General features: G+C 38.9%; 1 protein-coding gene across 2 annotated transcripts; it reads left to right on the forward strand.

Moving 5' to 3' along the window:
- The first annotated feature begins 124 nt into the window (after positions 1 to 124).
- On the forward strand, positions 125 to 13,921 carry LOC124161855 (RING finger protein 141-like). 2 transcript variants are annotated; one of them, XM_046538075.1, is made up of 6 exons: positions 125 to 293; positions 404 to 642; positions 948 to 1,119; positions 2,940 to 3,129; positions 8,644 to 8,812; positions 12,659 to 13,921. In XM_046538075.1, the coding sequence occupies exons 2-6, from the start codon at positions 494 to 496 to the stop codon at positions 12,834 to 12,836; spliced, it is 858 nt and encodes a 285-aa protein (XP_046394031.1). In that variant the 5' UTR covers positions 125 to 293; positions 404 to 493; the 3' UTR covers positions 12,837 to 13,921. The 2 variants fall into 2 exon arrangements, with proteins under 2 accessions (XP_046394031.1, XP_046394032.1); XM_046538076.1 differs by having other exon boundaries at positions 2,940 to 2,991.
- Positions 13,922 to 17,793: the final 3,872 nt, after the last annotated feature.

Raw genomic sequence — 17,793 nt, forward strand, 5'->3', positions numbered from 1 at the left:
AGTAAGAGGATATATACTTTCTCGATAAATCAGTATCTGTCGGAGTATTGTTGAAATAATTTTAAAATTATTTACATTTTATTACTCTTTCCTTTATTTATAATTTTGTCTATTACGTCTTCAGAAAATACGAATGACGTGAAGCGTACGGTGGTACAGTGGACGAGGTAGACGAAACCGACGAAGCCAGATAAACCTCTCTGGACTTACCCGTGTCCCGTGTGACAAGTTTAGCGTCAATAGTGTTTTTTTAATTGCCGAAAAAATCTCAAAATTGCTGATTCCATACTTGGGTGCGAATTTTTATGTTTGACTGCCTTATGTTATTTTTCGTCCGTACGCAGTTTTGATATCACTGTAAAAGCATTTTATTTTTACGGTATAACTCATTTAATATCTACAGTTTGTTGTAGTTTTTCGCCGCTGGAGGTGGCTCGTCTGGACTCCATGGTATGTTAAGTGAACGTTTTGGCAAGAGAGATCGTCTGAAATAATGGGGCAGTCTTCAAGTTATGACAGCTTGATTCCCCAGTCGGTAGACAACTTGCAGAAAGAGATATGTCGGCACGCAAGAGCATTTACTGAAGTTGCATCCTTATCGTACGATGACTTTCAAAATTGTTTAGGGGAATTGAATCTTTTGTAAGTTGGAATTCCATGTCAGTATTCGTTAGCTTTAGAGATTTATGTTATCTGTTGTAAACAGTGCAGTGATGGGATGACCGATAGTGTGTCCATATTATTCCGTTCTTAGAGTAACAGAGCATGCTGTCTTTATTCCTGCTTGCTTCTACACTCGCCTGATCGTATAATATCAACATCCATCCTACCAGCCATTTAACCCTTTCTCGTTGGTTTAAATTGTTCATTGAGATGGTTAACTGCCATTTGTGGTAAAGTGTTGAGAAATGAAAGTAAATGAGATTTATGCATTGCGTCTGTTACAGGTCAGATCAGTGTGTCGATTCGAATGGCAAGAAGCTAGTATTTGCTATTAAGAAAGGTACAGACTCTACTGTATTGTGGAAAGGAACTGTACGGATTGCTTGTGTGAAAATGGATGCGTCAACTAAAAAAGTGGAGAGCTATAGACTCCTGACTCTTAGCCAATTTCTTCGGGTGAGTATAGTGGTAGCGTTATGAATAATTTATATTTCTTCCTATCCCCTCAATAGTTCACCCAGCGATGGGTAGATTTGAGCTGAGGGTAGATAGGCGCGCGACTAGTGGCGCGCACTACAAATGGGGAAGCTCGTTGTCCAAGTGAGACATCGCACCGCACCGCACTAAGGGTTGTCCCTCTTCTCAATCCGGCGTGCCCAATCTCGGGGAAAGTCGTTGTTTATAATTGTGAGTGTAAAGACGGAAAATTACTATACAAGACTGGAGAAATCATATTTGCTATAATACGGAAATAATGTTTTTTTCATCGTGTTCTGCGTAATGCACATATAAAAAATTTATATTTTAACATCCTATTCCCAAAATTCATATCAGGAAGTGCTCTTTAATTGTATTAGTTCATTTTCGATTTGTGGCTTTACTTAATTTTATTTCGGGTTAATATTTATCTGCAATATTTATGAACGGTTGATATAATACACCTTTATGAAATTGTCTGGTAAAGTTGTGAAAGTAGTGTGGAAAAGTCTGTATAAAAAAAGTAGTGTATTCCAACTTGATACTGAGGTCGCCTACTATGCTACAATTAAACTGAAAAGATACTAAAGTCAGTGGCATTGTTGGCTGATTACGAAGTTGTAATGAGGGAGATGTAAAATATAAAAATAGAATTCGGATGGATAAGCTCCCAAGGTAGGGCATCTGGTGTGAATTCAAGGAACTTCAGTTTGATGCCTGGTCAAGGCAAATGATTTTATCCCTGTGCAATTTTTGCGCTCAATATGCACTTGTGCGTAACTCTGGAAAGGTGTGCGTCTGTGGTTATCTCTGTGAGTAGCATATTTTTCATATTTACGTTCAAGAATGGGTGGGGTAGCAGGTAAGAGTGTTTGGCTGCTGAGGGGGTCTTGGGTTCACATCCTGGGTGAAACCCTACCCAAAATAAAATCCTCCCAATGCAAGGTGGTCCTTGGTGACGGACTGGCCCCCATGCCCTGAATGCGTGAAATTGGCACCCCTGTGGCTGGGGCTGGATGAGCTTTATCCTCACCTGGATGCAAACCAACCTTTGGGTTGAATCATTGAGGGAGTGACTCAAGGAATGGGTCGTTTCCAATATTTTTTGCTCCTAACGCCAGTGCGGTTCCTGGCATCAGTTCTTGGTCTTTGTCAACTGTTTTATTTTCCCTGTGTAAATTTAAAAAGCTATCACTTAATTTTGTCAGGATTTCACTTAAACCACGTAAATTCATGTTTGAAGTTATCTCACAAGTGATAGATATGTGCGAGTGCAGGAAATGAAATACCAATCAAAGTTGGATGGAAAATATTTCTGAAACTGGTTTTTCCATTGCCTCAGGCAATCATCAATATGAGATTTGTTTGATACCGCTTGAAGGCAATCTGAAAAAAAGCTTAAGAGTGTTGAAAAACCTGTTTTTGAGACGTCTTCCTTGCAACTTTAATCGGCATTAGGACTTAGTCTTCGTACATATTCAATCAAGCCAATGAATAGCTCAACTTAATTACTTCCCAAGTAAATAACAGCTATCATGGAGACTCTATTATAAGCATGTGATGTAATTAAAACTTAGTGAAGGTTCTCAAACTGGTTTTCACATAAATTATTTTGGCACCACTTCTTTTTTGCTCAGTTTCAATTCGGGTTTGGTTCGGTTCAGTTCAAAGCCCAAGAACTGATGTAACCGAGAGCCAAACTGACACATCCATATTTACATTATTGATGGCCTTTGTGAAGTTCTGAAGTACCTTATGTTAGAGAGGGGATCGTTTTCACTTTTTTTTCTCATTTTCAGGTCGTCAAAACTTTGGAATGCCAAATAGAAGCTTGTTGGCAAAGCTCTCAAGGTAAGAGTCCAAGCCATAAAGGTTCACTAATGATTATCCCAAGAGAGCTTTCGGCTGCAACTCATTCAAAAGGTTATGCAGATTCAGAATATCTGAAGAATGCGTCTGCACTACCTCAACATAATTGTAACAGGAAAGGTTAGTTTTAATGGGTGAGCTGTTCCATTGAGCAAATTAGAGTATTGGTACATATATGGAATATGTAGTGCCTCAACTAACTCACTTGCCTTACTAATTTCTCACTAACAGCACTCTTTTGTTTGTGCTGAGCTCACCTACTTACTCATACGTGAAAAGTCTCGCAGTGGCTGCTCGTCAGGTGAAGTGCCTCTTTGCCATTATTTCCATTTAATCGGGCTGGTTCATCAAATTTTCATTTGGCTGTTGACTGACTGGCTCCAGGTTTCAAATTTCAGGTGAAGCTGTTAGATGCATGCCTGTGGCTTAGTCTGAAGTGAGCTCTAGCCATACCTTTCCAAACCAACATATGAATTGAATAACTGAGTGCGCTTACTCACCAATTTAAAAAAATCATTCATGACGATTAAAGTTAAAAAATAAGCAGCCGTATCACATGTGCCAAGGATGAGCTTTGCGATGAAAAAAATCATTTGGCTTAGGTAGAATTTGAACCCAGATATACTGATTGCTGGTCAGGTTTGATACCACTTACAACACCTATCTGTCTTCCTTCAAGGCGAATCCCAGGAAGAATGGTGGCGTAACTGTTAGCATACCTGACTGACAATCAGGAGATCTGGGTTCGAATCCCACCTAAACAAAATGATGTTTTCATGGCAAATTTCTTCCTTGTAGCGTTTATCTTGCTGTGTGCATGTGACTGAGAGAAAATTTACTTGTTTCATCTTGCTTTGTCTCATGCATTGCTTTGGGAAGCAGCCATAGTTTCCTGTTTTTTGAACTGTGCTTACTTCTTGAGCTATTTTCGGCAGAAATCAACACCCTCAAGCCTTTGACAGGTGACGTAATGCAGTCTTGTGGAGCGAGTCACTGCTTTTCATGTACGTATGTCACCTCTTCAGCATCGACCTTGGTTGGTTTGTTGTCGTTCTCATTCTTGTGATTGGTTAATGGGCTTATGAACCGATTTCCTGAAAGTGCACCGTAAAATTCTTTCCGTCAATTTATAAGTGTTAAATAGTTGGTTTTGCAAATTGAGCAGTATGTTAGGAAAATTAAATGGAAAAGAGTAGAAGAATTTGAACAGTTGCAAAAACAGCAGGAGTGCGGAATTATGGGAAAATGACGTCATAATTCATACCAAATAGCTTGTGGATTGTTTACTTAGGCATTCGTTGGTGGTGAACTGCAGAAAACGCAACTACTATGCAAGCTATGGCTTCTGTATCTCAAAATAAGTGGTGCTTTGTGCTGATGTGCAGCAATGCATTGTTATTCTGACGTAGGGATTTATAGATGATTACAACAAATCTGGTGAAATTGTATTTTAATCCAATAACTTTTTTTGTATAATTGTGTATTACTATTTTTGTGCTAATGCCTTTTTCAGTTGGAAGATGATATGGAAAACTTCATGTACCACAAAAAAATGGGTGGACGTATTCGCCTTACAAGGGGAGTGTCCAAAAAGCTGGTCTCAGAATCAATCAATCAAAGATTGTTGTGTTATAGTCCTTTGAGAGCTGTCCTTGAATAACCTCACATATGGGGTTATATAACCAACAGTTTAAACGAGAAATGCAGTTAAACATTTACTGGTCGAATGTATTTCGTTACCAATAAAGGCCTGGTAACACAGTACATAACACATACAAGTTAATGTGGGCAATCATGAATGATATTTGTGGACTGGGATGGAACATGTACGAATGCATGAACCAAATTAAAACACCTTCTATTTTCTGTGTTCATGTGTTTGCAGAAGTTGGGTTGTTACACGTGCATTTTCGTGTTCATTCACACGTATATGCATTTTTACATTAACTTGTACGTGTAAATGTATTATGTAACGAGGGGTTTAGAGCTAACTTCATGCAAGGAACCATAGTCTAGTGGTTACGGCAATTGATTTATTAGCTGATGTGCCAGGTTCGAATCTTGTAAGCGTCTATTTTTATCACAATTTCTTTCTACTTTTAATGCTACAGAAGTCTGTTATTCATCGTTATTCCATGATTTTCACTGAAAATGTTACTTTTATGCTTGTAAATTCTTTCCATGTTGGTAACTGCACGACTTAATATAGACAGCTACACAATTCTGTTTAGGCAGGTATGTTACTACATGTAGGCTCATACCCAGACCAGATTATATTGGATATTACCCATGCAGGTAGACAATGTCTGCTTCATTAAATTTTCACTTTGGTGAAATAAGTATGGTTTCAAGAATGACTTGTGCTTCTTAATTGCCCAAATATTTGCCTTTTTGCTCCTTATAAGTATTAACTTCATATGGTATTCAAACAAATGAAATAAACGATCTCATAAGGAATCTAACGTTAATTAGCTATTTATGCATTCAGCGCTTACAAGATGACGCTACGCAGCCAAAGCAGCTCAGCTGCTGACATTTCTCCTCCTTTTTGTTATTTTCATCATTACTGTGACTGGACTATTCAGGGCTTGCTCCTAATTTTGTGCTCTGGTCAAACTCGTGCTCGGGTCAATAACTATGCAGTTATTTCCCTCCCACTTGACTTTCACGGACCCTACTAATTGCTATAGCTACTTGAGCTGTTCTATAAGTAAGTGATTTTGGAATTGGTACTAAAATATATGGTTACATTGAAATATTAACCTTTATTCCTTCTCTTTGCATAACACCAATCATTTTTGCAGCACATATAAGGCACAAAACATCAACATATTCACCAATGGTGAAGGAACTTTTCTCTTCATTATTGCTCCTCTAACCTTGTTGACGTTGAATCTATCGTTTCTTCTTAGAAAATCGTGTAGGGTAAAAGTGTCCAATGCAGGTAGATTATCGGAATCACCTTTAACATATAGCAATCTTTGTGATAATAACTCATGAGAACTGAGTGAAAATTCAGTGTGTTACAGTGTTTGTCAATAAAACATAGGTTGCGTGCAGTGGCTCTAGTGGCAAGGCTACCGAGATATGACTTGTGATGTCATCTGTCCTCTGCCCAATGAAAAGCCGTTTGGCGGCACTGAAGATTTTCCCCAGATTTTCTTATTTTTTATGTAATGTGGTTACTAGATGCGTTATTTCATACGCTATATTTTAAGTTTTTAATGCTCCCCTTACCATAAGCTAACAGGAAAATGAAATTATTTTACGATATAAATTTTAGTTCATGACCCCATTCCCTTCCTGAATGAGTTAATGAATCAGAACTCTAATGATGTCATCAGCCCATGAAAAGTGAGTGGCAACTTTTACAATTTTTTTGTACTATTAGCTTGCAATAGAATGCCTGAATGAGGCAGAATTTTTTTTCATCATAAATCATCTTTTCTTCCCATCAAACGAATCCTTTCAATTATTGTTGTTAATTTGGGTTTGAATTAATGACCCCATTATAATTATTTTATTCCGAATCTTCAAGAATGTATATAAAACGATAAGTGTAAATATTCATATTATTACTAAGAAATAGGTGAGGTAGTACATAGTGCTTTTTGAATTAGGCTTTGCACAAATTATTTTGTTAGTCTTTCTTTTTTTCCATAAGAATTTGACTATTAAGAGTGTCTGTCACTTCACCTGCTTGAAAGACCACGAGCTGCCACTGAAGTGTTTGCATAAATTTACTTAATGCATATTTTTAATGCTTTTTACTGTTCATGTATGTATAGAACCAGCATGCCAAGCCTAGAATTTATGCAACCATTTTTATGAACCACTAAAACCACTTTGTCAGTCATCTTTGCCCCTTGAATTTGTACTTTTGCATTAATTTAAGGTGCATATTTACTACTGGCCTTAATTTACATCTAATCAACTGAGCATGTAGAGGAAAGCTTCTTGAATGACTAATGGCGCAAAAAAATATTATTAAAAAAATGGGAATGTTTATGCGTGGTCCATAATTAGTGTAAGATGGATGCTGTGAGGCAAAAGCCATTAGAAATCTCATACGAGAGGTGCAAGGGGCATACAGAACTTCAAAATCAACAACTTAAGTTAAGCCTTGTTCAAAATGACTGAATGTGGCATAACTATGGAGTTGAAACATCTAAAAGAGCATTTGATTGTTCACAACAACATAAAACAGCTTAAGTTGACAGATCATAATGATTGATTGAGAAGAACTCTTTTAAGTTTTCTTGAAATTTATGAATGGTGAGGAAGGTAGTTTTGTCAATTGAGAGAAGCATAGACTATCGTAAGTCCACCATGATTGGTGCGCAGTTTGTACCATGATTGGGGGAGTGTGTCATTAATTGGCCCCAGTCATGTAAAGTCAAGATATAAGTACATACATAGTAGTGAACGGAGTGCGTTGCCTTGTCATGACTGATTTTTTTGTTTTAAGTTTTACTTTTTGCATTGTGCTGAAGTTTAGAAGTGGCTAGCCTGTCCAGTGTATTCAGTGCTAAAGAAGTGCTCAAACTATGCATCTTATTTAATTTATGTTTTTAAGAAGTAATATTTATCAGTATTGTTCAAGCCTGCAAAATAATCAGTGGCTTAGAATAAAGCAAATGTATTTTTTTAGTTAATTTTTGTTCTCATTCTTTGGATTCATTTCTAAACCCCAGACATCTTAAAATGGAATGATATCATTTGTCATTCGAGTTCTTGAAATTAAAGTAAATAAGCTCTTATAAAGCAAGCCTTCCCACTTGTACAATGCTCTAACTTTTGTTACTTTTTTCTTTGGATTTGGAGCATTGTACTGCTGAGTTTCCACTGTACTTGGCCATTTAACTGATATCAGTCGTGCCTCTCCTAAGGTTTTCATTTCTTGGACATGTGGCTGTGGTCAATGTCAATAGCGACCACCCACCTCTGGGTTCGGGGGACTCTGCACTGACACCACTGTTGCTCAAGGTGTGCTCTGATTGGCTGGACACGAGCTGTGAAGATGTAACTTATTCTAATCTTTAGTGCTGATTACGGAACAGTAATATAATAACATTTCCCAAGTGATTAGCTTGGACTTTTCAAGTAGCATGCTCATCTGCTGATGGAGGGTTCAAACCTGAAGACGCCTGCTGCAATGTTGGCAAAACTGTTGTCAGGAAGATGGATGGATGTGGAGGACAACCCAGAAGCCTAGCTGCACCGAGCATTGCCATCCTCTACCTCTGATTAAACGAATCATTTTCTCAACCAATATTTTTTCTATGATTTAAGTGAACTGATGAGCTAATGGCTTTTGGTCATTGCGTTAGGTGCCTTTTTTCACAGAATAAAGATCTGTGAATATTTGCATTCAGGATTGCCCCGTTGAGGTACCACAGCAATATCCAGTGTTTTGTCTGATTGGAAGTGATGTAGTCACACTCCATGTGTGCAGACAGCATGGTGTGGATGTGGTATTTTGACGAAGGGCTGGAGGTCAAAACTGAACTGCCGAGTAGATGCAGCACATATTGTCATTGTGGGATCACTGTTGCAGTCACGCCTGGCTTTCCTCCCATTTCTCTATGCGAGATGAGTGGCGTTGAGTGCTGTATTCTTTTTTCTCTCTGCCAGCACATCCCATCTCGGCTTCTCTGTTGATGGAGCAGCTGGAGGAGGTGACTCACGAGGAGGGCATCGCCGTGGCAGCAGGTGGCACCGAGTGCTGCATCTGCTTGGAGCGTCAGCCAGATGTTTTGCTGCCCTGCACTCACTCTTACTGCCAGCACTGTATAGAACTCTGGTCAGTCTGCCTTTCTCACTTTTTCATTCTTAGTTCCCATGTCGGTAAATGTGCACTTGGCTTGGGCGTGTCTTATTTTCTAATTTTTCTTGGATTTTTGACCTGCTATGGGGAGTAAAAGTTCTCTGCTTAAAAAATCAAGTGGATTGTTTAGTATTTGTAGATCACTCAAAAGTACTAAATGCAAAAACAATTTATTTTTTCAATTGATCGAAGAGTATAATTTTTAGGGGTTAATCAACTAGTTAGAGTACTTAATAAGGTTTCCAAGTAGGCTTCCGCGGAGATTATGTTGAATTCCGCTGGTTTTTCCGGGTATTCTTCCGCGTTTATCCATTTGTAGGACGATATTTCGCCAACGTTCCAGTTGGCTTCCTCAGGTCCACTGAAGTGTTGATGCAGAAATTTGTTCATCTTATATACACCCGGTTTGCCGCCTTTTTTCTCGCAGGGCACACCTTGTCACCTTTTCTTTCAGGGCACACCTCGAGAAAAAAGGCGGCAAACGGGGTGTTTATAAGATGAACAAATTTCTGCATCAACACTTCAGTGGACCTGAGGAAGCCAACTGGAACGTTGGCGAAATATCGTCCAAAAAAATGGATAAACGCGGAAGAATACCCAGAAAAACCAGCAGAATACTTAATAAGGTGCCAAAATTCATCGTGTTTTTATGTTCAATCCAAGAAACAATTTTTTGGAATAACGTATGTTTTGGCGTGGAATAGAACAGCGTGCTCTATCCTACATATGTAGCTAGATCTCAATTCTTGCACTCTGAGTGAGAAAGCGTGCCGTGGAGGGTTTTTTCTTCAGGATGGGCAGAGCAGTTGTAACAGACCCCTCCAGGTTCTTCATGGCCTGGGGGCCTGCTTGGAGGACCCCATACGCTAAGGGATGGATTGGTGGAACTTTGAATGATGTGGTGAAATTATTTAATTGGCCTAAATATTGAAAAAAATATATAATATGGAGTGTGTCCATAATATTCTGTTCAATTTGATGTCAAACACCAAGGACATTGGCTTATATTTACCCACTCAGGTTAAAACTCTCTTGCACAGCTGACTTCTCATTTCCAGTCTCCAGAGCACATTTAGAGGAAGGAAGGTCTCAGGGGAATGGAATGTGAGAGTTGGAAGGCACCTATTTTTTTGGGTAAGAAGGGAGGGTTTCCATTCATAAAATGGTAGAGTTAGGGCTGTAAAGATATGAAAGGTGTGGGTCAAAATGGATAGGCATTCATTCTTGTACGTTTTTCCCTTAGTTACCAGTACACTCTTACAATTACACTTCCCACTGCCAAGAGGGTTAGGTGCCATTACAGCTACATACATACATACCTCTGTGGTGCAGTCACACTCAGCTGATTGGTGCTGCATCCCCAAGCTGCATCACCTTACGGTTTTGTTTAGCCAGAGCCAAGGGAGCAATTTTCCGTGGAAAACACCAGCAGAATGTGAATTATTCACCCAAACCTATGGCCCAATCATCTCTAATTTACTCATGTGCATTTATCAATATTACATCAGAATGTGCCTGACATTATGTGATTTTAAGTTTTTATAAGATTTTAAGTTTAAAATAGCATGGCCAACTTCTTGAAAACATTTCTTGATTTCATATTGTGGTAGTAAACAAGTTTTTCATTGGTATTGAGGATAAAAGGTCATGCTGAGTGGCTCACATTGAAAGATCTAGAGGATAATCTCTAGATTATTTTTCTTACCGGATAATCTTCCATGCATTTCTCTAGGTAACGCAAATTCAGTTTTGCTTGTGATAGCTCGCGTTGGCTTCATGATGGTGTCTCCCATCCCATTCCCCCTTCCTCCCCCCTCCCCCATCCTTACCCCTGGAGGCATCATCAGGCTCTCGTCATGGCAGCGGCGCCTCCTTTCCCTTTTTCCTTCATCCGCCTGCCCTCTCTCTCTCTCTCCCTCTCCCTCTCTCTCATGGGTGCGAAAGCCACTGACTCGATTCCCAGACTGCCCCCCCCCCCCCCCCAGGGTTCCCATTTCCAATGGCTCATGGCATCTCAACTACTCCTCATGCCCTCTCAATCATTGCCTGTCCCATCGTTGTGCCTTGGGGGTGAGATAGGTACATACTTGACCACTGCTTGTCTAGGCTGCAAAGATTTCTGAGGCCATCACTCGCCAAGAGTGAAAAGCTATGAATTTTCATGGGATGGTCAGTAAATGGTTGTGCATCGGGCCACTCTGTTTGTCGGAAGCCTGAGTCAAGGATGGGCTCAGGGACATGGGATCCCCCTCTCTTTATCTCTCTCTCAATGGAAGCAGCTGCTTCTCTCCTGCAGTTAGTGGAAGACTGCCACATGTGTGCCGTAAAATGCCGTATGACTCACCTTGGTAAGAACAGAGGCTACAAAACTAAGCTCTTATGAGTCAGAAATTCAAGCAGTAGCCGTAATGCAATCACTGTGGAGCACTAATGGAACAACATTTGTCTGTGTTTCATTTTAAAAAGGCTGAGTAACAAGTACAGTAGTCATGTGTATCAGTTTATCATTAATTTACTTGCAAAAGAAATATTGGGAGCAAGTACTCTTCAAATTTATTATGTATTATTCCAATTATACTGCTGGAGTAGTTGCAACCTATTCAGAATTATGATGTGGTGATTTCCTGCTGGAGTAATTTTTTAAATTAACAAAGTAAATTGAAAATTTTTATTTTTTATCGAGTTTGCGTTAAAAGTTTGGTGAGATGTGGGTTGCATATTGAGCTTAAAAGCCTTCTCTTACGTGAGCCTCACTATCAATGCATCCCGCAAGCCTCTCCTGCCATCTCCAGCCTTGATTGGATTGTTGTTGGTTACTCTCATTTGTGCGATTCCTTCCCTCAATGAGTGGTCCTCCCTGAACGAGTTATTGAACGGAAACTCAAACCATATCATAGGATAATGGACACTGATAAATTTTGCATTTTTTTTATTTTAAACTTCTGAGGGAATGGCTGGATGGGGAAGATTTTTGTTTTGTTGTGACTTGTCTTGTGATCCTGGCATGCCTGGGTGGTGCATGCCTTGCGTAGGATGTCCAACTGTCACGTTGTGTATGCTGTGGCAGAAGGTAATGCAAAGGCGTCAACTGTTGTAAAATATTTCAATTACAATATCTTCAAACAAATCATGGGGAATGTGTAAAAGAAATATTTGTGGCGGAGCCCTGAAGGAGGTGTGATTAGTCAAGCATGTTGTGGGAAGGTTCCTGGATGAAAAAATGAATGAAAGGGAGGCGCTTCATTGCCCTCGTTAGGCCACGCCTTGAATACCCAGCGAGCATGGCCCAGAAACAACCCTCGACTAATGAGCTGAGTAAAATTCAATGGAAAGCTGGGCAATTTTTCAAGAATGGTTATGAACGAACAGAAAGCATTTCATAGTTTTTGTATCACTTAGGCTGGGAGCCACTAGAAACTCGGAGGCTCAGTGCTACGTTTGTATTTCTTAAGCAATTAATAGTGGGTATCTTTCAGAGTGACACAGAGGATATTAAATGAGAAACTCTCTCTATATCCTTGTCCGACAGAAATGATAAAATACCAGGGAGATATTTGGCCTGATTGATAGGTATTGGATTTGTTTTTCCCCCAAGCAGTGAAGGACTTCAACTTATATGCGATGAGACTCAACAGTTCAATATTTCCAATCCCCTTCTGTTCTGTCTTTTTTTTTGTTAACGGTTGGTGCCTATGAAGGCAGCTTGTGTGGCAGTATGTGGATGTATTATTTTTTGATCTCCTAATGTGCTCTGTGTTGTATGAAAATTTTTTAATGTGATATCCTGGGCTAGTAAATATGTGTGTTTATCATTCTATGCAGGAATGTGGATCACAAGACGTGTCCAGTGTGTCGAGAAACGTTTGAGAGCACGGACGACACGTGGGTTGTAATCTCAGAAGCGCCTGGCTCCGATGAAATCGGAAAGGAGATACGGACATCCCTGATGAATCTGGCAAGTTCATCGTCTTCCTCTTCATCCACTTCCAACCTGCCTTAACACAACTGCGGGGCTAACGTGCACTGTTTTTACTGAGGTAAAATACCAAAATGGCCACAATGACTGTGGCAAGTACATACATACCACCATTTGCAATCCATCAGTTTTCTATGAATGTACATAATGTCCGAAAGGTGGTCATATTTCAATGTCATCCTTGCAGAATGATGTAAATCGCCCTATCATGATGACAAAATTACATATGTATTTTATGCTTATTAATTTTTGACTTGCGTGAAGGAAGCTATTATAGACTGCAATGGCAATTGAATATGTATAGCTGATTCTATACTCTTATGAGACTGAACTCCTAGATATTCTCTATTTGTATTGTTGGTTGGAAGATCATATTATTGTGTAATCAATAGCCAACTGAAGGAATCTAGGTGAAGAGAAGTTAGATAATCCATTGGAGCCAGGAGTTGCGATTTATTTTTTAATTTTTTCAACGGAAGGAACCTAAGAAGAGATTGATATTTTTTTAGCCATTATTATTCTGCATCGATTAGCTTTAACTAATGCGTTCCATTTGGTGGATTTTTCATTTTTGTAGTTGCATAGCTGTGTACCCATTTTAATTTTTATAAAATTTGGTTCTGGCACCCCTAATTGGGGTAATATTTTAATTGATTGCTTTTTGGAAGGTGACACTCTTCCATACTTTATAATCAACTAATATGCCAATGATTTGGTGCCAAAGTAAATGGTAATGTAAATCAAGGATAACAAATTTCGAGAAGTTTTTTAAGGAATTTCGAGCGTAGTATGTGATCTTGATGGTATGTATGAGATATATATATATATATATGATCTTGAAAAGTTAAAGGATGTTAATTCATTTGTTCAAAACTATTTTGAAAATTGATGCTGACCAGTGCAAATTAAAAAAGAATTGTAATTTAACTTCTAGAGGTGTGACTTCCATTTCGAGATGGGAGTATGTTCAGTAAATTATTCCTCCATGTTGTTATTCATTTCTGAAAATATCAAAAGTTAAGCAAAAATGTTGGCATACAAAGGGTGAAATCTTATTGGAATACATACAATGTAAATAATAAAAATATATTCCACACTTTCATAAGTAACTCACAATATTTTTTACATACAGACCTTCTCTGGGACATTGCCAACATTAGGTTCATTACTCAAATGAAAAGTTTATTGATGATGGCCCTCTGACTTTATGCTGTCAAGGATTGGTGTGTAGCATGTGCTCATCATTGGAGTGATGTTATTCCTCAACATTTATGATGTTGAGTAATTGAAGGATGAAGGAAAATGACAAAACGGGGAAATTGGGTGAAGTGGTGGTGACGCTGAGTGTTGCAGTTATGAGGTTGTGAACTTGTACACCCCCTCATTGAATGTCTTTGTTTTTTTAGTGCTAGAAGTCCCCTCTTAATTATGCTAATATGTTAGCTGACGTTAGTTGGCTTATTCATCAATTTTTTTTCATCGTGCTAAAGCAATACAGTGGAACCCCGATCTATCGTTCCCGCATTGATTGTTTTCCCGCATTCATCGTTCGCCGTTCGTGGTCCCAAATACAGTTCCATAAAGACAATGTAATTTTTTCCTGCATCTATCGTTCCCCGAAGTATTGTTTTCCCACGTACATCGTTTGAAGATCGTGGTCCCGATGTATAATTTTCCCGCATCCATCATTTGACGGAAATGAGACGAAGTGTTTACAATGTGCTATAAGTGGCTTATGGCAACACACTCATAGTTTGAATCTTCCCACGAGATTAAACTACCATAGGGAGAAGCTGAGTGCCATGGGGTAGTAACATTAGCGCATTTCCCAAGATCTGCTGTTCCCCTCCATTCAGTACTTGCCTCCCCCCCTCCCCCCCGTCTGATGCTTTCCTTTTCTCCAAAATCAAACAAAAGGTCCCAGCTCCTGCATGGATCATATTGCAAAGACCTTAGCTTCAAAAGAAAATATCAAGTTACTCGAGAAAGAAAGAAACCTTTTTCACGCCTCCCCCTTTCTCGCTCCCACTTTTTTTAGCTGACTCGCTTCAAAGTTCCCCTTTTCTGGAGGTCAACTGCTGCATGAGTCACCTATTAGCCCAAAAGGTGTCTAACAATGACTTTCGGCAATTGGAATTATACTTTCATTAGATTGAAATATTAGTAATGTGCACGTAATTCAAAAAAGAATGATACCAAACACGACGTAATTCTATCGTTATTTAAGCAGCTTAAGCAAGGAAACAGTTGAAATAAAACAATGGTGATTTCTGGCGAATCTCAATATCCTCTCAGCTGAGCTTCTTGGCAGTTGATGCAGCATTTTTTTCGAAAACAGCTCATCAGGTTACAATTTATGCTGCAAGTATCACTCATTAGAGCTGCTAGCGAAGCGATATCTTCTCAGGATATTTTGTTTCTCCCTACTATCAATCTGAATTCATCTGCTCATCTTAAGCTACGCTACTTATTGTTAGAAATGAGTGGGTAAGTTGCTTTATCTATAGGACAAAAAATTTCTTAGCTCAATCATATGGTCATGCTTCACCCTCTACAGTATGTTCTGCTTACGCCGCATGTGATAGCATTAGTGCCGAACTTCACCTCGTACGAGTGGTTCCGTACTTTCCAGGGTGGGTTGACTTTTAAGCAGCGAGTGCTTTCCGTGTGGGTTCAATGAAGGTTTCATTTTTATTAGTTTTATTTTTATTCGTTTTGGTACCATGGCCCTTCCGAAGAAACAAGTGAGAAATTTAAAAGATGTACTGAAAATAATTGAAGATGAAAAGAATAGGGTGGTTTCCTATTATTTTTTATTGCCTAAATCGAAAGATTATTACTCCTGGAGTACATATTTCACGCTTTTAGATTTTTAAATGGCGATATCTATTTTTCACGATTAAATGAAAAGTGAAAATTTTCAAGCGCACGAAAAGTGGCTAAGTATGAATGCCGGGAAAACTCAGTGTGACGTCGTTCCGGTTCCCGCTGTCGCAAGGGAGGTGACCTTGGGGCGAGGCTTTGAGCACTGATACGACGCAGGATGCTAGCAGGTAGGAGAGTACCCTGCTAGCTGGTAGCGCTTGGCTTAAATAAGGATTATTAATACCTTATCAAACGAAGGAAACTTTCCTACCTCAGGCAGTGATTATTAAGACATGTTTCCCTGAGCTCTGTGCCTCATGCATGCATTGGTAATCTCAGACCATGTAAAACTCCTGTATACTCGTATAGAAACTAGGTCCCTGTGACGTCACGTGGAGTGGCATTGCATGGGTGCCAATCTGGCCTTTTTGAAATGAGGTTAAAATTGACCATTGCCATTCGTATAAACTGGGATTTCTAAAACCAAATAATTTGTATATTATGAATATACTAATGGTTGGCAACGAATCGCAATCAATGCCTTTCATTTTCTTTGATGAAGGAAACTACCCTATTTGGGCTAGAGGCGTGTGAGTATTGCAGAATGTCTTGGGTTGTCCGCTAGCACATGATGGTAGGGGTGGGGGTAGAGCGAGTTACCTGGTGAAAACAAAAAGTGGGATGAAGCCAAGGATCAGGTGGGCGTGCCGCTGACGATTAACTGAACATTGTGTACGCTTCACGCATTGCCTCAATTATATTAAAAATATATTTACTGTAAAGGCGCATTTCAAATACCAGACTATTTTTGGCCTTTGTGATCCATCTCACTACCAATCACTGCATCGGCGAAAGCAGTTGTTTTAGGCATAAAATACGCATTACTCTCTTAAACACATGTACCTGAAATGGCATTTGATGGATAAGAATTTTTACATCAGACAGAAATCCATAATAGCAGTGAAAATGCTGAGTGAAGTGAAAACATTTTTTAGCGAGGTGGCGTGTTCCTTTAGGATAATTGAAAGATTTATAAGTCGAATCAACAATATGACCTGAGTGTTTCGATAAATTACTACATAATATTGCTGTAATCAGGTAAAATCTTGTTTGAATCGCTTAATGAGTATCATAATTACTCGCCAAAATCCAGTGTTTGCTTGGACAAAGGCAACCTAGCCAAACATTCCCGCATTGATCGTTTTCCTGACTTCATCGTTTTTTTCATCCATCCCCCTGAAAAACGATAGATAGAGGTTCCACTGTATTCCCTTTGATAAGCCTCTGCACTCCCTTTATTTTCTTAATTCAATCATTTATACTCCTCCTCTGTCACCTACAGTGCAACAATCCCATTTTCATTTTTATTTCATCACTATGACAATGGTAACTAAAAATAATGATTTAAATGCTAATTTACAAAAAAATTAAATCCAATATTGTAAAAATGAATGAATAAATACATACATAAACTGATTTTGATAGTTAATCAACAGTTACTGTGGCCTTGGTTATCATCTAATTATGGGACTATGATGTGCACAAACTCTTTAAAAGCAGTCCATGAAGTCCTTACCTGACTTGTCTTGTTCATGATTTTAGTTTTCTGTGTTTGTTGAGTTTGCTTTTACTGTCTTATGAGAGCGATTATGATCCTGGTCTAGAATTATTTTCATCCAAGTCTCTTGAATCATTTTGGATTTCAGATGAACAGACACTGAAGGTCATTCATCTTTAGGAATCCTATGCCTTGATATGCATGGGCATTGCAAATTTTTCAAGAGTGCATTTAGGTTAACATTGTGATAAATGTGTAATTTTATACATTGTTGGGTTTTGTTGCTTGTATTTTTAATATTTAGTCAAATGAAAATATGGCTTGTGGCCTAAAGATTTTGAGCACTCCATGAAAATTTTTCTGAGGCAAATGCACAATTGACGTATGTACAGTCACAGGTGAAGATGCTTTCCCTCGGAAGGAAATGTTACTCGCAAATTAATCATCGTGTTTGGATTTATGTCGGATTTAATGATTATTTTGTGTGCATTTACTGTGAATGTCCCTCTGCTTTGACTATTGGTTTCTATTGTACATATTATAAAACCTCCCGTGAAA

This window comes from Ischnura elegans, chromosome 7 (assembly GCF_921293095.1).
Source record: "Ischnura elegans chromosome 7, ioIscEleg1.1, whole genome shotgun sequence".
NCBI lineage: Eukaryota > Metazoa > Arthropoda > Insecta > Odonata > Coenagrionidae > Ischnura > Ischnura elegans.